At 45.6% G+C, this 23803-nt stretch overlaps 1 protein-coding gene across 1 annotated transcript in view; it reads right to left on the bottom strand.

The window, feature by feature from the left end:
- LOC106570851 (protein unc-13 homolog B) overlaps positions 1–23803 on the bottom strand; it is a 79296-nt gene that overhangs the window by 13764 nt on the left and 41729 nt on the right. The window contains exons 17-21 of the mRNA XM_045695361.2: positions 22383–22460; positions 21987–22064; positions 3310–3398; positions 1089–1226; positions 632–755 (exon numbers count right to left, since the gene is read on the bottom strand). Coding sequence (XP_045551317.2) covers positions 632–755; positions 1089–1226; positions 3310–3398; positions 21987–22064; positions 22383–22460 — 507 coding nt within the window. The remainder of the gene's footprint in view (positions 1–631; positions 756–1088; positions 1227–3309; positions 3399–21986; positions 22065–22382; positions 22461–23803) is intronic.

Raw genomic sequence — 23803 nt, 5'->3', positions numbered from 1 at the left:
GGGTGGTGCTGGTTGACTGTCTGATGGAACACGGGAGGTCTAGAGGGTGGTGCTGGTAGACTGTCTGATGGAACACAGGAGGTCTAGAGGGTGGTGCTGGTAGACTGTCTGATGGAACACGGGAGGTCTAGAGGGTGGTGCTGGTAGACTGTCTGATGGAACACAGGAGGTCTAGAGGGTGGTGCTGGTAGACTGTCTGATGGAACACAGGAGGTCTAGAGGGTGGTGCTGGTAGACTGTCTGATGGAAGACAGGAGGTCTAGAGGGTGGTGCTGGTAGACTGTCTGATGGAAGACAGGAGGTCTAGAGGGTGGTGCTGGTAGACTGTCTGATGGAAGACAGGAGGTCTAGAGGGTGGTGCTGGTAGACTGTCTGATGGAAGACAGGAGGTCTAGAGGGTGGTGCTGGTAGACTGTCTGATGGAACACAGGAAGTCTAGAGGGTGGTGCTGGTAGACTGTCTGATGGAACACAGGAGGTCTAGAGGGTGGTGCTGGTAGACTGTCTGATGGAACACAGGAGGTCTAGAGGGTGGTGCTGGTAGACTGTCTGATGGAACACAGGAGGTCTAGAGGGTGGTGCTGGTAGACTATTGGTACATACAGTATTGTGAGGAGGGCAGATAGACTTACGAAGCCGTCGTTGCTCGGCGGTAAGATGATGGTCTTCTCCAAGCTGCTGAGGACGATCTTCCACAGATCCTTCAGAATTCTCTTCAGAACCGTCTTCTCACAGGTGTCAGCAAACAGACTCAGACTGGGGTTATAGGGAGAAGAGAGACACACAGAAACACTGAGGCACACTGGAACCATTTGACCCAGTCACCGACAGTAGCATGTTTCAGTCTATATCATCTCAGACCCCAAAACCAAATCTCTTGTGTGCAAGATACTGTAGCTCTGTCATGACAAACTAGAGACTACTTGAGCCAACATGGTCTCAGTGTGTGAAACATACAAGTCTACCAACCAAAATAACACTGATATGAAACTGCACCATTTTTCAGCCCAAATGGCATATGCATCCATATACAGTACATAACCATCTCTGCACCAAAATGGCGTCCAACCGTGTGTCAGCCTCACTCACTTTCCATCCAGGAACTCCATGAGAGGCCTCAGCATGTTGTCAGCGTCGGCCTCGGCTGTCTGACGGTTGGGATGACCTTTGATCTGGTACAGGATCTCTGCCATCTGACGCATGCAGACGGTGAGACGGGCCTGGAAACTAATAACAAATAGAAGACCCACTCAATTGTCCATCTTGGAAATTGTTCAGCTCCTAATCAACACAGAAACATTCAGGAAGGAGTGTGAGCCGCAGGGCAGCTCCCCTGTAGCAGTATAGTGCCTTTCTCAAAGAACAATAGTAGTGGATGGTAGTTATGCTCTGAAACCAGCAGCTCTTCTGTTGCCAGTTCAGATCCCAGTTTTTCATGCCTAACCCCGGGACTAGCCTCCTCATTCAATGTTTTTTCTTTATTTTTACTATTTTCTACATTGTAGAATAATAGTGAAGACATGAAAACTATGAAATAACACATGTGGAATCATGTAGTAACCAAAAAAAGTGTTAAACAAATCAAAATATATTTTCTATTTAAGATTCTTCAAATTAGCCACCCTTTTGCCTTGATGACAGCTTTGCACACTCTTGGCATTCTCTCAACCAGCTTCATGAGGTAGTCACCTGGAATGCATTTCAATTAACAGGTGTGCCTTGATAAAAGTTAATTTGTGGAATTTCTTACCTTCTTAATGAGTCAGAGCCAATCAGTTGTGTTGTGACAATATAGGGCTGCCTTCTGTATACCATCCCTATTTGGTAAAAGACCAAGTCCATATTATGGCAAAAACATCTCAAATAAGCAAAGAGAAACGACAGTCCATCATTACTTTAAGACATGAAGGTCAGTCAATCCAGAACATTTCAAGAACTTTGAAAGTTTCTTCAAGTGCAGTTGCAAAAACCATTGAGCACTATGATGAAACTGGCTCTCATGAGGACCGCCAAAGGAAAGGAAGATCCAGAGTTACCTCTGCTGCAGAGGATAAGTTCATTAGAGTTAACTGCACCTCAGAAATTGCAGCCCAAATAAATGCTTCAGAGTTCAAGTAACAGACACATCTCAACATCAACTGTTCTGAGGAGACTGCGTGAATCAGGCCTTCATGGTCGAATTGCTGCAAATAAACCACTACTAAAGGACACCAATAAGAAGAAGAGACTTGCTTGGGCCAAGAAACATGAGCTACGGACATTAGACCAGTGGAAATCTGTCCTTTGGTCTGATGAGTCCAAATTGGAGATTTTTGGTTCCAAGGCACACTTAACCAGCATGGCTACCATAGCATTCTGTAGCGATACACCATCCCATCTGAATTGCGCTTAGTGGGACTATCATTTGTCTTTCAACAGGACAATGACCCAACACACCTCCAGGCTGTGTAAGAGCTATTTGACCAAGAAGGAGAGTGATGCATAAGATAACCTGGCCTCCACAATCATCCGACCTCAACCCAATTGAGATGGTTTGGGATGAGTTGGACCGCAGAGCGAAGGAAAAACAGCCAAGTGCTCAGCATATGTGGGAACTCCTTCAAGACTGTTGGAAAAGTATTCCAGGTGAAGCTGGTTGAGAGAATGCCAAGAGTGTGCAAAGCTGTAATCAAGGCAAAGGGTGGCTACTTTGAAGAATCTTAAATATAAAATATATTTTGATTTGTTTAACACTTTTTTGGTTACTATATAATTCCATATGTGTTATTTCGTAGTTTTGACGTCTTCACTACTATTCTACAATGTAGAAAATAGTAAAAAATATAGAAGACTAGATTAGAGTAGGAGTTCTGAGCTACCTATCACCCTGTAGACTAGAGTAGGAGGTCTGAGCTACCTATCACCCAATAGAGTAGGAGGTCTGAGCTACCTATCACACTGTAAAGTAGGAGGTCTGAGCTACCTATCACCCTGTAGACTAGAGTAGGAGGTCTGAGCTACCTATCACCCAATAGAGTAGGAGGTCTGAGCTACCTATCACACTGTAAAGTAGGAGGTCTGAGCTACCTATCACCCTGTAGACTAGAGTAGGAGGTCTGAGCTACCTATCACCCTGTAGAGTAGGAGGTCTGAGCTACCTATCACCCTGTAGACTAGAGTAGGAGAACTGAGCTACCTATCGCCCTGTAGACCTGGGACGGGCAAATTTGGGGCTGGGGGACACAAAAAACCTGAACTCATCATGAGGGGCTGCAGTGGCTCGCGGGTCTGCGTACCCTTTAGCGGCCCTAATTGTTTCTGATTGGCTCACCTCTTGCCGAACATGGCGCTCAGGTTGTCCAGGACGGTGGCCAGTTTGACCTGCAGGTCATTCAAGATGTCCGCAGCCTCCGAATCCAGCTACAGAGAGGGAATAGAGAGCAAGAGAGAGAGAGAGAGAGAGAAAAGGAACGTAAGAGAGAGAGATAGAGAGAGAGAAATGAGAGTAAGAGATAGAGAGAGGAGAGTAAAAGAGAGAGATAATGGTAGGTTAGTCAAGTATTCCGGTTGTCATCAGGGCTCGACTCACATCTCATACATGCGCAGTAACTGTCTCACCAGGTAATACAGTATAGAAGTGCTCCACATACAGTACCCTCCAAAGTAAAGGATTTTCACAAGGAGTGACCTATTCTGAGTTACACCAGAATATCACTGAAGAGGAGACAAAGCAAAACTCTAGTGTAGAACATTCTCCTCCCCACTTACATAAAGAAGGACTCTCACTAAAACCCCTCTGCACAATCCACACCTCAGAAATAATTTCAGTCTGACAGAAGTAAACCACGACTCCTGTTCTAGCATTGGATCTGAGTGTTGTTTACCATGAGACCAAGGCTCTCCCCTTCACTCTGATTGAAACAAGGCATCCGCAGTGCAGGCCTGACGTTAATAATATCCCTCCTGACCCTAGTTCATTTACTGCAGGCCTGACGATAACAATATCCCTCCTGACCCTCGTTCATTTACTGCAGGCCTGACGTTAACAATATCCCTCCTGACCCTCGTTCATTTACTGCAGGCCTGACGTTAATATCCCTCTTGACCCTCGTTCATTTACTGCAGGCCTGTCGTTAACAATATCCCTCCTGACCCTCGTTCATTTACTGCAGGCCTGACATTAACAATATCCCTCCTGACCCTCGTTAATTTCCTGCCGGCCTGTCGTTAACAATATCCCTCCTGACCCTAGTTCATTTCCTGCCGGCCTGACATTAACAATATCCCTCCTGACCCTCGTTAATTTCCTGCCGGCCTGTCGTTAACAATATCCCTCCTGACCCTAGTTCATTTCCTGCCGGCCTGACATTAACAATATCCCTCCTGACCCTCGTTCATTTCCTGCCGGCCTGTCGTTAACAATATCCCTCCTGACCCTAGTTCATTTCCTGCCGGCCTGTCGTTAACAATATCCCTCCTGACCCTCGTTCATTTCCTGGTCCATTCACTGTTCCAGCCCTTCAACTGAAGGGACCCTGCTGTGGTAGGAGCTGTGGATGTTCTCAACACATTATGCGACTCAACGCCGGAGACCAGGGTTCCATGTCAGAGAAGAGCCTTCCGGCTTTCTCCCCTCTCTACCTCTGTGTCCCCTTGTCATTTCTGTTCTGTCTAAATAAACCTTGGAAAGGGACCCTGTGGCTTACAGGATGTAGACTACGGTCGTGGCCAAAAGTTTTGAGAATGACACAAATATTAATTTCCACAAAGTTTGATGCTTCAGTGTCTTTAGATATTTTTATCAGATGTTACTATGGAATACTGAAGTATAATTACAATCAATTCATAAGTGCAAAAATACTTTTATTGATTACATGAAGTTGATGCAAAGAGTCAATATTTGCAGTGGACCCTTTTTTTTCAAGACCTCTGCAATCCGCCCTGGCATGCTGTCAATTAACTTCTGGGCCACATCCTGACTGATGGCAGCCCATTCTTACATAATCAATGCTTGGAGTTTGTCAGAATTTGTGGGTTTTTGTTTGTCCACCCTCCTCTTGAGGATTGACCACAAGTTCTCAATGGGATTAAGTTCTGGGGAGTTTCCTGGCCATGGACCCTAAATATTGATGGTTTGCTCCCCGAGCCACTTAGTTATCACTTTTGTCTTATGGCAAGGTGCTCCATCATGCTGGAAAAGGCATTATTCGTCACCAAACTGTTCCTGGATGGTTGGAAGTTGCTCTCGGAGGATGTGTTGGTACCATTCTTTATTCATGGCTGTGTTCTTAGGCAAAATTGTGAGTGAGCCCACTCCCTTGGCTGAGAAGCAACCCCACACATGAATGGTCTCAGGATGCTTTACTGTTGGCATGACACAGGACTGATGGTAGCGCTCACCTTGTCTTCTCCGGACAAGCTTTTTTCTGGATGCCCCAAACAATCGGAAAGGGGATTCATCAGAGTAAATGACTTTACCGCAGTCCTCAGCAGTCCAATCCCTGTACCTTTTGCAGAATATCAGTCTGTCCCTGATGTTTTTCCTGGAGAGAAGTGGCTTCTTTGCTGCCCTTCTTGACACCAGGCCATCCTCCAAAAGTCTTCGCCTCACTGTGCGTGCAGATACACTCACATCTGCCTGCTGCCATCACTGAGCAAGCTCTGTACTGGTGGTTCCCCGATCCCGCAGCTGAATCAACTTTAGGAGACGGTCCTGGCGCTTGCTGGACTTTCTTGGGCGCCCTGAAGCCTTCTTCACAACAATTGAACCGCTCTCCTTGAAGTTCTTGATGATCCGATAAATGGTTGATTTAGGTGCAATCTTACTGGCAGCAATATCCTTGACTGTGAAGCCCTTTTTGTGAAACGCAAGGATGACGGCACGTGTTTCCTTGCAGGTAACCATGGTTGACAGAGGAAGAACAATGATTCCAAGCACCACCCTCCTTTTGAAGCTTCCAGTCTGTTATTCGAACTCAATCAGCATGACAGAGTGATCTCCAGCCTTGTCCTCGTCAACACTCACACCTGTGTTAACGAGAGAATCACTGACATGATGTCATCTGGTCCTTTTGTGGCAGGGCTGAAATGCAGTGGAAATGTTTTTGGGGGATTCAGTTAATTTGCATGGCAAATAGGGACTTTGCAACTAATTGCAATTCATCTGATCACTCTTCATGACATTCTGGAGTATATGCAAATTGCCATCATGAGGCAGCAGACTTTGTGAAAATTAATATTTGTGTCATTCTCAAAACTTTTGGCCACGACTGTAGAATACCGCCGTATTATAATATCACCATGTGACTAGTGCCACCTGCTGGTGTGGTGGCGGATGACAGAGGGCCATAATCGGTAGCGTGGCTAGGGGACATTGTGCTTTTTAAAGGATATATAAATATACAATAACAGTCATTTTCTTTAGTAGTCGTCCACTCTAGGTATTCAGGTTCTGCCTCTGTGTTAGTCACAGCAGCGGGTCATAACCCTTCAGGTTCTAGCTCTGTGTTAGTCACAGCAGCGGGTCATAACCCTTCAGGTTCTAGCTCTGTGTTAGTCACAGCAGCGGGTCATAACCATTCAGGTTCTGCCTCTGTGTTAGTCACAGCAGCGGATAGCAGCCATTCAGGTTCTGCCTCTGTGTTAGTCACAGCAGTGGGTCATAGCAGCCGTGAGAATCACAGTAATAGGAAAGGCACAACCAATAATAAATTAACTCAAAGGTACAATCGAATATTAATGTGGTTCCTGACCAAGGTACTGGGGATACAGCAGATACAGTACCCTATTGTTAGATATATCCCTGTTGTGAGACATATCCCTGTTGTTAGATATATCCCTGTTGTGAGACATATCCCTGTTGTGAGACATATCCCTGTTGTGAGACATATCCCTATTGTTAGACATATCCCTATTGTTAGACATATCCCTGTTGTGAGACATATCCCTGTTGTGAGACATATCCCTGTTGTTAGACATATCCCTGTTGTGAGACATATCCCTGTTGTGAGACATATCCCTGTTGTTAGACATATCCCTATTGTTAGACATATCCCTGTTGTGAGACATATCCCTGTTGTGAGACATATCCCTGTTGTTAGACATATCCCTATTGTTAGACATATCCCTGTTGTGAGACATATCCCTGTTGTGAGACATATCCCTGTTGTGAGATATATCCCTGTTGTTAGACATATCCCTATTGTTAGACATATCCCTGTTGTGAGACATATCCCTGTTGTTAGACATATCCCTATTGTTAGACATATCCCTGTTGTGAGACATATCCCTGTTGTGAGACATAACCCTGTTGTGACCCTAACCCTGTTGTGAGACATAACCGTGTTGTGAGACATATCCCTGTTGTTAGACATATCCCTGTTGTTAGACATATCCCTGTTGTTAGACATATCCCTGTTGTTAGACATATCCCTGTTGTGAGACATATCCCGATTGTGAGACATATCCCGATTGTGAGACATATCCCTTTAGGAGCTATCCCTGGGCTCTACCTCAGCCTACCTTCTTCACTGTCTCAACCTGTCTGATCTGGTCTCTACCTCAGCCTACCTTCTTCACTGTCTCAACCTGTCTGATCTGGTCTCTACCTCAGCTTACCTTCGCTGTCTCTCAACCTGTCTGACCTGGTCTCTACCTCATCTTACCTTCACTGTTTCAACCTGTCTGACCTGGTCTCTACCTCATCTTACCTTCACTGTCTCTCAATCTGTCTGACCTGGTCTCTACCTCATCTTACTTTCACTGTCTCTCAACCTGTCTGACCTGGTCTCTACCTCATCTTACCTTCACTGTCTCTCAATCTGTCTGACCTGGTCTCTACCTCATCTTACCTTCACTGTCTCTCAACCTGTCTGACCTGGTCTCTACCTCATCTTACCTTCACTGTCTAAACCTGTCTTACCTGGTCTCTACCTCATCTTACCTTCACTGTCTAAACCTGTCTGACCTGGTCTCTACCACAGCTTACCTTCTTCATGCCCGCTGTGGCTTCAATCTATCCAGAGGGACATAGAAAAATGAGAGAAAACAGAAAAAAGGACAGGAGAAAATAAAAAGTTGAGTGGGCTTATAAGGTTAACAGACACCATATGTTGACTATTATGCTGTATGCAATTTACCATAAAACCCTATCCAATGTTTTTCTAATGGTTTCAGTTGCTACGTAGACTACATTATTGTACTGGTGAGAGGGTGAGGGTGCGAATGGGTGTATAATACGGTATTGTATTGGTGAGGGGGTGAATGGGGTGTAGAATACAGTATTGTGTTGGTGAAGGGGTGAATGGCGTGTAGAATACGGTATTGTATTGGTGAGGGGGTGAATGGCGTGTAGAATACAGTATTGTATTGGTGAGGGGGCGAATAGGGTGCAGAAAACGGTATTGTATTGGTGAGGGGTGAATGGGGTGTAGAATACAGTATTGTATTAGTGGGGGGGGGGGGTGAATAGGGTGTAGAATGCGGTATTGTATTAGTGGGGGGGGAGGTGAATAGGGTGTAGAATACGGTATCGTATTGGTGGGGGGGTGCATGGCGTGTAGAAAACGGTATTATATTAGTGAAGGGGTGAATAGGGTGTAGAATACGGTATTGTATTAGTGGGGGGGGGGTGAATAGGGTGTAGAAAACGGTATTGTATTAGTGAAGGGGTGAATAGGGTGTAGAATACGGTATTGTATTGGTGGGGGGGGGTGTAAATGGGGAAAACAAACCTTGTTCACTTCATTCTTTGACTAGAGTGTGAGAAGGGGTGAGGGAAAAAAAAGGACAAACCATATTAAAACAGATGGCAGTGAGACACAAATATGATGATCAATCTTTCCTAGTTTACATAGAATAGATAGGTAACTGTTTAACAGATTCATAGTATACTAGGGTTCAATAGGCCTTTAGAAGTGCACTACATGGCCTGAAGTACAGTGCCTTCGAAAAGTATTCAGACCCCTTGACTTTTCTACATTTTGTTACATTACAGCCTTATTCTAAAACGGATTAATTGTTGTTTTCCCTCCTCAATCTACACACAATATCGTATAATGACAAAGTAAAAACTGTTTATACATTTTTGCAAATGTATAAAATAAATTGAAACATCACATTTTCATAAGTATTCAGACCCTTTCCTCAGTACTTTGTTGAAGCACCATTGGCAGCGATTACAGCTGGAAGTCTTCTTGGGTATGACTCTACAAGCTTGGCACACCTGTATTTGGGGAGTTTCACCCATTCTTCTCTGCAGATCCTCTCAAGCTCTGTCAGGTTGGATGGAGAGCGTCGCTGCACAGCTATCTTCAGGTCTCTCCAGAGATGTTCGATCGGGTTCAAGTACGGGCTCTGGCTGGGCCCCTCAAGGACATTCAGAAACTTGTCCCGAAGCCACTCCTGCGTTATCTTGGCTGTGTGCTTAGGGTCATTGTCCTGTTGGAAGGTGAACCTTCGCCCCAGTCCGAGGTCCTGAGCGCTATGGAGCAGGTTTACATCAAGGATCTCTCTCTACATTGTACAGTTCATCTTTCTCTCGATCCTGACTAGTCTCCCAGTCCCTGCCACTGAAAAACACCCCCACTGCATGATGCCACCACCATGCTTCACCGTATGGATGGTGCCAGCTTTCCTCAAGACGTGAAGCTTGTCATTCAGGCCAAAGAGTTCAATCTTGGTTTCATCAGACCAGAGAATCTTGTTTCTCATGGTCTGAGTCCTTTAGGTGCCTTTTGGAAAACTCCAAGTGGGCTGTCATGTGCCTTTTACTGAGGAGTGGCTTCCGTCTGGCCACTCTACTATAAAGGTGGAGTGCTGCAAATATGGTTGTCCTTCTGGAAGGTTCTCCCATCTCCACAGAGGAACTCTGGAGGTCTGTCAGAGTGACCATCGGGTTCTTGGTCACCTCCCTGATCAAGGCCCTTCACAGATTGCTCAGTTTGGCAGGGCGGCCAGCTCTAGGAAGAGTCTTGGTGGTTTCAAACTTCTTCCGTTTAAGAATGATGGAGGCAACTGTGTTCTTGGGGACCTTCAATGCTGCAGAATATTTTTGTACCCTTCCCCAAATCTGTGCCTCGACAAAATCCTGTCTCGGAGCTCTACGGACAATTCCTTCGACGTCATGGATTGGTTTTTGCTCTGACATGCACTGTGAATTGTGGGACCTTATATAGACAGGTGTGTGCCTTTCCAAATCATGCCCAATCGATATAATTTACCACAGGTGGACTCCAATCAAGTTGTAGAAACATGTAAAGGATGATCAATGGAAACAGGATGCACCTGATCTCAATTTCAAGTATCATAACAATACTTGTGTAAATAAGGTATTTATGTTATTTTTATAAATACATTTGCAAAAATGTACAAAAAAAACTGTTTTCACTTTGTCATAATGGGGTACTGTGTGTCGACTGATTAGGACATTTGTTTTTTATTTCATTGATTTTAGAAAAAGGCTGTAACGTAACAAAATGTGGAAAAAGTCAAGGGGTCTGAATATTTAATGAATGCACTGTATGTGAACACCCCTTCAATGGACGAATCTTGGTTTGGCGGATGCCAGGAGAACGCTACCTTTCCCTATGCATAGTGTCAACTGTAAAGTTTGGTGGAGGAGGAATAATGGTCTGGGGCTATTTTTCATGGTTTGGACTAGGCCCCTTAGTTCCAGTGAAGGGAAATCTTAACTCTACAGCATACAATGACATTCTAGATGATTCTGTGCTTTCAACTTTGTGGGAACAGTTTGGGGAAGGCCCTTTCCTGTTTCAGCATGACAATGCCCCCGTGCACAAAGCGAGATCCATACAAAAAGGTTTGTCTAGATAGATGTGGAAGAAATTGACTGGCCTGCACAGAGCCCTCACCTCAACCCATTGAACACCTTTGGGATGAATTGGAACGCTGACTGCGAGCCAGGCCTAATCGCCCAACATCAGTGCTCGAACTCACCTAAGGCTCTTGTGGCTGAATGAAAGTCCCTGCAGCAATGTTCCAACATCTAGTGGAAAGCCTTCCCAGAAGAGTGGAGGCTGTTATAGCAGCAAAGGGGGACCATCTCCATATTAATGCCCATGATTTTGCAATGAGATGTTCGACGAGCAGGCGTCCACATACTTTTGGCCATGTAGTGTATTCTCAGTCACAACACATGCGGTCCCCAACACAATCTAGACTCATGTCTCAGTTAACTGAGAAAACTAAATATTGTCTTGCTCAAACAGTCAGGTTCCAAATGAGAACGATTCAGCCAGCGGGAAGGGAACTGTATCCTGAACAGGATTCTGGGAAATGGCTGAGTCACTGGCCAATCACTCAGCAGTTATAGAACAGCAGTAGGTGACACACTCTAACTAATGATAAACTCCCTGGCTGTGTCCCAAATGACAACCTATTCCCTATAAAGTACACCATTACTGACCAGGGCTCATAAGGCTCCGGTCAATAGTAGTGCACTATATAGGGACAAGGGTGCCATTTGGATCGTATATCTGTGTTGTGTGTAGCACACTCATTCACTTCCTCGCTTCCCAGGACAGTGGCTGCGCATATGGAAACGATCATTTGGTTCCCTTCTATATACTGTATACGCTGATTAGGCTTCATACTGTGAACAGGTACTTCTGTCTATTCTGCATTATACTTTACCCTCTAGATCTCAAGTGCTGTGCTTAGGCCTGTACATTCATACTCATAGATGGGTACACATCCTCAATGTTACACTTGCTCACACACTTAACTAAGTTCTAAATGTAAATCACAGTATTGTGGCGATCAAACCACCCACCTTTTTGCTGATGTTGTCCTCCTTCAGAGGACAGAAGTAACAGAGAGTTTTAGTCTCACGCAAAAGTACATGACCAGTCACACATACACACACACACACACACACACACACACACACACACACACACACACACACACACACACACACACACACACACATACAATCCCAAAGGCAAACAAATTCACACACACGCACATGAACTCAAAGACACAATTTATAGAAAAAGATTAACGCTTGTGTGAAGGCTGGTTAAAGGATATAGGAGACAGGAGGAGACAGTAGGATACGTAAGACAGGAGGAGACAGGATAGAGGAGACAGGAGGAGACAGGATAAAGGAGACAGGAGGAGACAGGATAGAGGAGACAGGAGGAGACAGGATAAAGGAGACAGGAGGAGACAGGATAAAGGAGACAGGAGGAGACAAGACAGAGGATACAGGAGGAGACAGGATTGAGGAGACAGTAGTAGAGAGGATATAGGAGACAGGAAGAGACATGATATAGGAGACAGGAAGAGACAGTAGGAGAGGGAAGAAGACGGGAAGAGACGGGAGATAGGAGACAGTAGGATACGTAAGACAGGAGGAAACAGGATAGAGGAGACAGGAGGAGACAGGATAAAGGAGACAGGAGGAGACAGGATAAAAGAGACAGGAGGAGACAGTAGGATACGTAAGACAGGAGGAGACAGGATAGAGGAGACAGGAGGAGACAGGATAAAGGAGACAGGAGGAGACAGGATAAAGGAGACAGGAGGAGACAAGACAGAGGATACAGGAGGAGACAGGATTGAGGAGACAGTAGTAGAGAGGATATAGGAGACAGGAAGAGACATGATATAGGAGACAGGAAGAGACAGTAGGAGAGGGAAGAAGACGGGAAGAGACGGGAGATAGGAGACAGTAGGATACGTAAGACAGGAGGAAACAGGATAGAGGAGACAGGAGGAGACAGGATAAAAGAGACAGGAGGAGACAGTAGGATACGTAAGACAGGAGGAGACAGGATAAAGGAGACAGGAGGAGACAGGATAAAGGAGACAGGAGGAGACAAGACAGAGGATACAGGAGGAGACAGGATCGAGGAGACAGTAGTAGAGAGGATATAGGAGACAGGAAGAGACATGATATAGGAGACAGGAAGAGACAGGATATAGGAGACAGGAAGAGATGGTAGGAGACGGAAGAAAACGGGAAGAGACGGGAGATAGGAGACAGGATATAGGTGACAGGAAGAGAGAGGGTATAGGAGACAGGAAGAGAGAGGATATAGGAGAAAGGAGGAGACAGGATATAGGAGACAGGATATAGGAGACAGGAAGAGAGAGGGTATAGGAGACAGGAAGAGAGAGGGTATAGGAGAAAGGAGGAGACAGGATATAGGAGACAGGATATAGGAGACAGGAAGAGATGGTAGGAGACGGAAGAAGACGGGAAGAGACGGGAGATAGGAGACAGGATATAGGAGACAGGAAGAGAGAGGGTATAGGAGACAGGAAGAGAGAGGGTATAGGAGACAGGAAGAGACAGGGTACAGGAGACAGGAAGAGAGAGGGTATAGGAGACAGGAAGAGAGAGGGTATAGGAGACAGGAAGAGACAGGATATAGGAGACAAGAGGAGACAGGACATATGAGACAGTAGGAGACGGTAGGAAACAATAGGAAACGGTAGGAGACAGGATAAAGGAGACAGGATATAGGGGACAGTAGGACACAGGATATAGGAGACAGGAAGACTGTATTGAACTATCGGATGAGAGGAGTGAAGAGGGAGGGATGACTGTATTGAACTAGAGGATGAGAGGAGTGAAGAGGGAGGGATGACTGTATTGAACTATCGGATGAGAGGAGTGAAGAGGGAGGGATGACTGTATTGAACTGGAGGATGAGAGGAGTGAAGAAGGAATGAAGAGGGAGGTTGGACTTAAAGCTCAGATAAACCAACCTGCTTCTCCTTGTCTTTCTTCTCAGCCTATAGAAGCCAGGGAGACAGACAAGTGGAATGAGTTATGCTTCGAACACACTGTCCATATGCCACTACTGTGCTGTACCTCATCGTATGTAACTCAGACAATGTCATTGTGAGGCATATGTCATCAGGAGAGCTAACAGAATCGTGTTGCTCTCTGTCTCTCGCACGCGCATGCGCACACACACACACACACACACACACACACACACACACACACACACACACACACACACACACACACACACACACACACACCAGAGGGACACACCTTTTCCTTCTTCTTGTCGAGCTTTAGGAAAAACAAATGAGGTAAACATGATGAGTAGAGATGATAGAACAACAGAACTACTAAATCAAACCAAGAGGAGTGAGACGGGAGAGGTTGGCAGGGGAGTGGACGGGAGAGGTCGGCAGGGGAGTAGACGGGAGAGGTTGGCAGGGGAGTAGACGGGAGAGGTCGGCAGGGGAGTAGACGGGAGAGGTCGGCAGGGGAGTGGACGGGAGAGGTCGGCAGGGGAGTAGACGGGAGAGGTTGGCAGGGGAGTAGACGGGAGAGGTTGGCAGGGGAGTAGACGGGAGAGGTTCGCAGGGGAGAAGACGGGAGAGGTTGGCAGGGGAGTAGACGGGAGAGGTCGGCAGGGGAGTAGACGGGAGAGGTTGGCAGGGGAGTAGACGGGAGAGGTCGGCAGGGGAGTAGACGGGAGAGGTTGGCAGGGGAGTGAGATGGTAGAGGTTGGCAGGGAAGTGAGATGGTAGAGGTTGGCAGGGGAGTGAGATGGTAGAGGTTGGCAGGGGAGTGAGATGGTAGAGGTTGGCAGGGAAGTGAGATGGTAGAGGTTGGCAGGGGAGTGAGATGGTAGAGGTTGGCAGGGGAGTGAGATGGGAGAGGTTGGCAGGGGAGTAGACGGGAGAGGTCGGCAGGGGAGTGAGATGGGAGAGGTTGGCAGGGGAGTGAGATGGGAGAGGTTGGCAGGGGAGTGAGATGGGAGAGGTCGGCAGGGGAGTAGACGGGAGAAGTTGGCAGGGGAGTGAGATGGTAGAGGTCGGCAGGGGAGTAGACGGGAGAGGTTGGCAGGGGAGTAGACGGGAGAGGTTGGCAGGGGAGTAGATGGGAGAGGTTGGCAGGGGAGTGAGATGGGAGAGGTTGGCAGGGGAGTAGACGGGAGAGGTTGGCAGGGGAGTAGACGGGAGAGGTTGGCAGGGGAGTAGACGGGAGAGGTTGGCAGGGGAGTGAGATGGGAGAGGTTGGCAGGGGAGTAGACGGGAGAGGTTGGCAGGGGAGTAGACGGGAGAGGTTGGCAGGGGAGTGAGAAGGGAGAGGTTGGCAGGGGAGTAGACGGGAGAGGTTGGCAGGGGGTTAGACGGGAGAATTTGGCAGGGGAGTGAGATGGGAGAGGTTGGCAGGGGAGTAGACGGGAGAGGTTGGCGGGGGAGTAGACGGGAGAGGTAGGCGGGGGAGTGAGACGGGAGAGGTCGCCAGGGGAGTAGACGGGAGAGGTCGGCAGGGGAGTAGACGGGAGAGGTCGGCAGGGGAATAGACGGGAGAGGTTGGCAGGGGAGTGAGACGGGAGAGGTTGTCAGGGGAGTAGACGGGAGAGGTCGGCAGGGGGGTGAGACGGGAGAGGTTGGCAGGGGAGTGAGACGGGAGAGGTTGTCAGGGGAGTAGACGGGAGAGGTCGGCAGGGGGGTGAGACGGGAGAGGTTGGCAGGGGAGTGAGACGGGAGAGGTTGGCAGGGGAGTAGACGGGAGAGGTCGGCAGGGGGGTGAGACGGTAGAGGTTGGCAGGGGAGTAGACGGGAGAGGTTGGCAGGGGAGTGAGATGGGAGAGGTTGGCAGGGGAGTGAGATGGTAGAGGTTGGCAGGGGAGTAGACGGGAGAGGTTGGCAGGGGAGTGAGATGGGAGAGGTTGGCAGGGGAGTAGACGGGAGAGGTTGGCGTGGGAGTAGACGGGAGAGGTAGGCGGGGGAGTGAGACGGGAGAGGTCGGCAGGGGAGTAGACGGGAGAGGTCGGCAGGGGAGGAGACGGGAGAGGTTGGCAGGGGAGTGAGACGGGAGAGGTTGAAGAGGAGTGAGACAGGAGAGGTTGAAGAGGAGTGAGACAGTAGAGGTTGAAGAGGAGTGAGACAGGAGAGGTTGAAGAGGAGTGAGACAGTAGAGGTTGAAGAGGAGTGAGACAGGAGAGGTTGAAGAGGAGTGAGACGGGAGAGGTTGAAGAGGAGTGAGACAGTAGAGATGGAAGAGGAGTGAGACGGGAGAGGTTGAAGAGGAGTGAGACGGGAGAGGTTGAAGAGGAGTGAGACATTAGAGGTTGAAGAGGAGTGAGACGGGAGTGGTTGAAGAGGAGTGAGACAGTAGAGGTTGAAGAGGAGTGAGAGGGGAGAGGTTGAAGAGGAGTGAGACGGGAGAGGTTGAAGAGGAGTGAGACGGGAGAGTTTGAAGAGGAGTGAGACAGTAGAGGTTGAAGAGGAGTGAGAGGGGAGAGGTTGAAGAGGAGTGAGAGGGGAGAGGTTGAAGAGGAGTGAGACGGGAGAGGTTGAAGAGGTGTGAGGATGTGATATAAGCTCAATGTTTCCTGACAAACACATACACACACACACTTGGTCTTAGAGCCAACCATTTCACAACATGAATGGACAGAGGAGTGATGTACATAAATAATCTCAACACAACCAAACCTTGTCTTTCTCACTGTCCACATCACTGTCATCACCCTACAGGAGGCCAAGGGAGACAACCACATTCAAGACTAGGCACAACCTACATACATCCTACATACAACCTACACACAACCTATACCATAACCTGAACAACTTCAGCACGACTGAAAACGCAGCTCCAATACACTTCAATTCTAATATTGTAGATTTTAAAATGCAAATCTACAACATCATCTTCAAACTGGTTGGTTATACACCAATAAGGAGATGGCTATATCAGCTGAGACTAGTACAAATACACTGAAACAACACACCACATACACAGTCTTTACTGGACACTGGAAGTTGTTTAATACCGTCCACTGCCTTGAGAACCAATGTCCTTTTTGTCCCTAGCCAACAAACCTTTCTTTGCTCCTTATCCTTGTTGTCAATCTGAAGAGGAGAAGACGAGAGCGAGAGAGAGAGAGAGAGAGAAAGAGAGATACTGTCCTCAGATGCTTAAAGTGCCCCCCCCCCCCCCCCCCCCCCATAAGCACACACACTCTTTCTCTCTCACACACACACACACACAAAGTATCAAGGAGTAGGGCAGAGAAACACATACACACACCCAGGGCAGGTTGGGAGTAACCATTTACAAACAGACCTATCTAGCATCAACCAAACAGTAATTGACAAACTATGAATTTCTTTGAGCCTCACGTAGTCAGTCTATGGCCATTACCTTTTCAACCTCTCAGAGCAGGTATGATAATGCTAATATCTAACATTATCACACAAGCATCCAGCTATCCCCTTCTGTTAGCGTTGCTGCTATGATGCTATCCCTCACTGTTATCTCCAATGCTAATATCTACCATTATCTCACTAGCATCCAGCTATCCCTCACTGTTCTCTCCAATGCTAATATCTACCATTATCCAACTATTTTTCTTTCCCTTTTCTTTATTCTGAATAAAGTTGAATCTTTTTAGACGTTGGAATCGTCCCCAAGCGTGGAGATAAGAGCAACCCATTTTACCAGCCCAACCCCCATGTGGAGAGACATAACACATTCAATTATCTGATGGCTCCCTGCTAGTCACTAGGCTATTAACATCTCACTCTAGAGGAGGAAGGGAAGACGTCACGCTGAGGAGATGTTGTAAATCTCTTAAATGGCTTGTGGAGCTGTGAGAGGCTGTGAGAGGTTGTGAGAGGTTGTGAGAGGCTGTGAGAGTAGCTTTACTAGGCTATTCGACTGCTGCCACTAACGACTACCACAAGACTACGAGCAACATTTTGAATGTTTACATGGAGACAGAGGGAATTTAAAGGGATCGGTATACACAGCCATCTTTCCCCCAGAACCCCCCTCACCTCTGAGCCAGCGTCTGAGTCCGAGCAACCAGACTGAGAGAAGAAAAAGAAGGGCGAGACAAAGAGGTGAAAAAGACATTACCCCATGACCCATAAGGAGATATTGATTTCCTGCCTTAAACCAACAATGTATTTTTCTTCTGTATGTAAAGTGTTACAACAGCAATGTGAGTATGAGGTCAAGTCTAGGTTATATAGCAGGTTGCTCAAGATTACTTTAGCCCTATTGATACCAACTAGACAACTGTCAATTTAACTCTGGTATCAGTGACCAAGTAATACAACACTATTAGATCAAGCAGTCCAGTCATGTCCAGTATCTCCTCTTACCTCCGACTAGCAGCCAAACGAAAATCCCAGAAAATAATGTGGGAAAAAAAGGTTTAATATGTATCAGTAGGGGAGGGGATTGTTGACAATGTGACCAGTGGTAAAAAAAAAATAGGTGGGTAAACTCTGATCGCGGTAAAAAAAAAAAAAAGTAATGCTCCCTACACTTTCCATGCATTTAAAAAAAAAAAGTGTGTAAACTGTTGGGCAAAACAAACACTTTGCTCTATAGAAACTACAGGCTAACGCTAACACTGAACACTGAGCTCTATACAAACTACAGGCTAACGCTAACACTGAACACTATACAAACTACAGGCTAAAGCTAACACTGAACGCTGAGCTCTATACAAACTACAGGCTAACGCTAACACTGAGCACTGAGCTCTATACAAACTACAGGCTAAAGCTAACACTGAACACTGAGCTCTATAAAAACTACAGGCTAAAGCTGACACTGAACTCTATACAAACTACAGGCTAAAGCTAACACTGAACATTGAGCTCTATACAAACTACAGGCTAACGCTAACACTGAACACTATACAAACTACAGGCTAAAGCTAACACTGAACACTGAGCTCCATACAAACTACAGGCTAATGCTAACACTGAGCACTATACAAACTACAGGCTAACGCTAACACTGAACTCTATACAAACTGCAGGCTAATGCTAACACTAAACACTGAGCTCTATACAAACTACAGGCTAACGCTAACACTGAACACTGAGCTCTATACAAACTACAGGCTAAAGCTAACACTGAACACTGAGCTCTATAAAAACTACAGGCTAAAGCTGACACTGAACTCTATACAAACTACAGGCTAAAGCTAACACTGAACTCTATACAAACTACAGGCTAAAGCTAACACTGAACACTGTTCTCTATACAAACTACAGGCTAACGCTAACACTGTGATCTATACAAACTACAGGCTAAAACTAATACTGTGCTCTACACAAACTACAGGCTAAACACTCAATATTGTGCTCTATGCAAACAAGCTGAAGTTAACACTGAACACTATGCTCTAAAAACTCTGTCCTCTGTGTGGGAGGGTAATACCCACCATGTCATCCTCCCCCTCGTTGTCGGTTAGAGCCTGGAGAGGACAAACACACAACCCTCAGTTTCAATGAGAGATGTAAGCTGAAACCACACCACTGTTTAAAAGCTGAGAGAAATGCAGTGCCCTTCTCATTGACTACAGACAGCCCAGAAAAAAATGTAAATAACTTAGTGTTGTCAACGACAACCTAGAGTATGACAGAAAACAACTAGATACTATGCTATATTATAGTAGCATCTTAACTGCCTGTGTTAGATGGACAGACCTACCCCCTCATCGAACTCCTCAGGCTCCTCCTCATCCTCAAGCTTAGGAGAAAAACGGGTATATCATCAATCAATCAAAGCAAATGTATAAAGCCCTTCATAAAGGCGTCCTGTTTAAATCCACACAATGGAACAACATGGGAGTCAGGGGGTACCACCGCTGATATCAAAAGAAGGATTCTAGAACAAGTCACACAAGGAATCATACACTACCGTTCAAAAGTTTAGGGTCAGTTAGAAATGTCCTTGTTTTTGAAAGAAAAGCTAATTTTTTTTGTTCATTAAAATGACATACAATTGACCAGAAATACAGTGTAGACATTGTTAATGTTGTAAATGACTATTGTAGCTGAAAACAGCTGATTGTTTATGGAATATTTACATAGGTGTACAGACGCCCATTATCAGCAACCATCACTCCTGTGTTCCAATGGCACGTTGTGTTAGCTAATCCAAGTTTATAATTTTAAAAGGCTAATTGATCATTAGAAAACCATTTTGCAATTATGTTAGCATAGCTGAAAACTGTTGTCCTCATTAAAGAAGCAATAAAACTGGCCTTCTTTAGACTAGTTGAGTATCTGGAGCATCAGCATTTGTGGGTTCAATTACAGGCTCAAAATGGCCAGAAACAAAGAACTTTCTTCTAAAACTCGTCAGTCTATTCTTGTTCTGAGAAATGAAGGCTATTCCATGTGATAAATTGCCAAGAAACTGAAAATCTCATACAATGCTGTGTACTACTCCCTTCACAGAACAGCGCAAACTGGCTCAAACCAGAATAGAAAGAGGAGTGGGAGGCCCCAGTGCACAATCGAGCAAGAGGACAAGTACATTAGAGTGTCTAGTTTGAGAAACAGACGCGTCATAAGTCCTCAACTGGCAGCTTCATTAAATAGTACCCGCAAAACACCAGTCTCAACGTCAACAGTGAAGAGGCGACTCCGGGATGCTGGCCTTCTACGCAGAGTTGCAAAGGAAAAGCCATATCTCAGACTGGCCAATAAAAAGAGAAGATTAAGATGGGCAAAAGAACACAGACACTGGACAGAGGAAGATTGGAAAAAAGTGGAGACAATTTCCTCCTACAACAGGACAACAGCTCCAAACTATGCAATAACTATTTAGGGAAGAAGCAGTCAGCTTGTATCATGTCTATAATGGAGTGGCCAGCACAGTCACCGGATCTCAACCCTATTGAGCTGTTGTGGGAGCAACTTGACCGTATGGTACGTAAGAAGTCCCCATCAAGCCAATCCAACTTGTGGGAGGTGCTTCAGGAATCATGGGGTGAAATCTCTTCAGATTACCTCAACAAATTGACAACTAGAATGCCAAAGGTCGGCTAGGCTGTAATTGCGGCAAATGGAGGATTCTTTGACGAAAGCAAAGTTTGAAGGTCACAATTATTATTTCAATAAAAAATCATTATTTATAATCTTGTCAATGTCTTGACTATATTTCCTATTCATTTAGCAAATCATTTCATGTATGTTTTCATGGAAAACAAGGACATTTCTAAGTGACCACAAACTTTTGAACGGTAGTGTATATGGATGGAGAGAGGTCTACAGACCTACAAGAAGTTATATAGGGATGGAGAGGTCTACAGACCTACAAGAAGCTACATATGGATGGAGAGGTCTATAGACCTACATTAAGTTATATAGGGATGGAGAGGTCTACAGACCTTCAAGAAGCTATATATGGATGGAGAGGTCTACAGACCTACAAGAAGCTATATTTGGATGGAGAGGTTTAAAGACCTACAAGAAGCTACATATGGATGGAGAGGTCTACAGACCTACAAGAAGCTATATATGGATGTTGATACATGGGATTGATACATTTTTCATGAGGGAAAATCAAGTCAGAAAATTCCAAGTGGAAAGAAGCCTTTTTAATCCGTAAATAAAACTGTAAATACACTATAAGTTGAAAATGTCCTTCATTGCAGGAACGTTCTCCTGCAACAGGGTGATCAAATTAAGATCCTACATCTGTATAGGTGCTATAGGGAAGCCAACACTTCCAGCCATTGGTTTTCATCCATATACTTAGTTTATTTGTTTGGTTGTCTTTGGCGTGACAACGAAACAAAGACAGAGAGGCGCTGGCTACAACACAAACAGACAGGCTAAGGAGAAGATCCTAGGTACAGGACAGGGTTCAGTCGGGATGTTGAGTTGAGATATATAGGCACTGGTGTGGATCTGAGTCATAGAAGGAAAGGGCAGAGGTGGGAGGAGAGAGAGGGTCACCTTGGACCCAGGAACAGTCTTTGGACCTTTGACCTACCATACACTCCTCTGCAGCGACCTGGAGACACACACACACATCTACTGGTTAGTCTTAATATGCTTCAATATGCTCTGAACCACTTTTGTGTACACACACACACACACACACACATACATATTTGGTCGCACGCACGCACTGAAGCTTCCACACACACCTTCCTTTGTGATCCCTCGTAGTCGAGTATGATTCCCCCCCCCCCCCCCCCGGCACCTACGTATAATGTGTAAACGTCTGACAACGTTGCTTCTCACCTGTTTAGCCCCCATGCACTCAAACATCTTCTCCAACAAGACCCGCATCTGTTGTATGTTATTCATCAACACACATGGCTGGGAGAGAGGGAGGAAGAGAGATGGAGGCAGAAAGAGAGAGGGAGAGAGACAGAGAGATAAGAGACAAAGAAAAGAGAGGAGAGAGAGATGAGAGAGTGAAAGAGAAGGTGTGTGTTGAGGTGAAGTGAGATTCAGAGAGAAGAGAAACAACATGCTGGAGTAACTAAGAAAACTAAGATGTTTTATAAGCTCTAAAGATGATGCAGTACAGAAGCTGTAGAGAGAAGACACATAGTGTCCTTCAGAAATGAGTTTTGAAGTGGATACAGTCTATCGGTTCCTAAAGGAACCCTGTTGAGAGATTGCAGTACTCACTATCTTCTCCTTCTGGCAGTAGGAGGGGAACTCCTTGGACAGGATAGCACAGTACTGCATCAGCACCTTGGTGATGGTCTGGAGACAGAGAGAACAGTCAGAAAACAACTTGGTGATGGTCTGGAGACAGAGAGAACAGTCAGAAATGATTAAATAATTATTAGAAAGCTCATAGCTGACAGAGAGAGAGAAAGAAGGAGAGTAGGAGGGAGAGTGACAGCTTTCCACCCTGCAGACTGTTACAACTAGAGGTCGACCGATTAATCGGAATGGCCGATTAATTAGGGCTGATTTCAAGTTTTCATAACAATCGGTAATCGGTATTTTTGGCCACCGATTTGCCGATTTTAATTTTTTTTATAAATATTTTTTAACTAGGCAAGTCAGTTAATGACGGCCTAGGAGCGGTGGGTTAACTGCCTTGTTCAGGGGCAGAATGACAGATTTTTACCTTGTCAGCTTGGGGATTCAATCTTGCAACCTTACGGTTAACTAGTCCAACGCTCTAACCACCTGCTTTACATTGCACTCCACGAGGAGCCTGCCTGTTACGCGAATGCAGTAAGAAGCCAAGGTAAGTTGCTAGCTAGCATTAAACTTATCTTATAAAAAACAATCAATCAATCAATCATAATCACTAGTTAACTACACATGGTTGATGATATTACTAGTTTATCTAGGCTGTCCTGCGTTGCATATTATCAATGCGGTGCGCATTCGCGAAAAAGGACTGTCGTTGCTCCAACTTGTACCTAACCATAAACATCAATGTCTTTCTTAAAATCAATACACAAGTATATATTTTTAAACCTGCATATTTAGTTTATATTGCCTGCTAACATGAATTTATTTTAACTAGAGAAAATGTGTCATCTCTGCAACAGAGTCAGGGTATATGCAGCAGTTTGGGCCGCCTGGCTCGTTGCGAACTGTGTGAATACTATTTCTTCCTAACAAAGACAGCCAACTTCGCCAAACGGGCGATGATTTAACAAAAGCGCATTTGAGAAAAAAGCACAATCGTTGCACGACTGTACCTAACCATAAACATCAATGCCTTTCTTAAAATCAATACACAGAAGTATATATTTTTAAACCTGCATATTTAGCTAAAAGAAATCCAGGTTAGCAGGCAATATTAACCAGGTGAAATTGTGTCACTTCTTTTCCGTTCATTGCACGCAGAGTCAGGGTATATGCAACAGTTTGGGCCGCCTGGCTCGTTGCGAACTAATTTGCCAGAATTTTACGCAATTATGACATAACATTGAAGGTTGTGCAATGTAACAGGAATATTTAGACTTATGGATGCCAACCGTTAGATAAAATACGGAACGGTTCCGTATTTCACTGAAAGAATAAACATGATAGTTTCCGGATTCGACCATATTAATGACCTAAGGCTCATGTTTCTGTGTGTT

Source organism: Salmo salar, chromosome 15 (assembly GCF_965601325.2).
Source record: "Salmo salar chromosome 15, fSalSal1, whole genome shotgun sequence".
In the NCBI taxonomy this organism is placed as follows: Eukaryota; Metazoa; Chordata; class Actinopteri; order Salmoniformes; family Salmonidae; genus Salmo; species Salmo salar.
The sequence above is the reverse complement of the archived record's forward strand: the minus strand, read 5'-3'. Positions and strand labels throughout refer to the sequence as shown.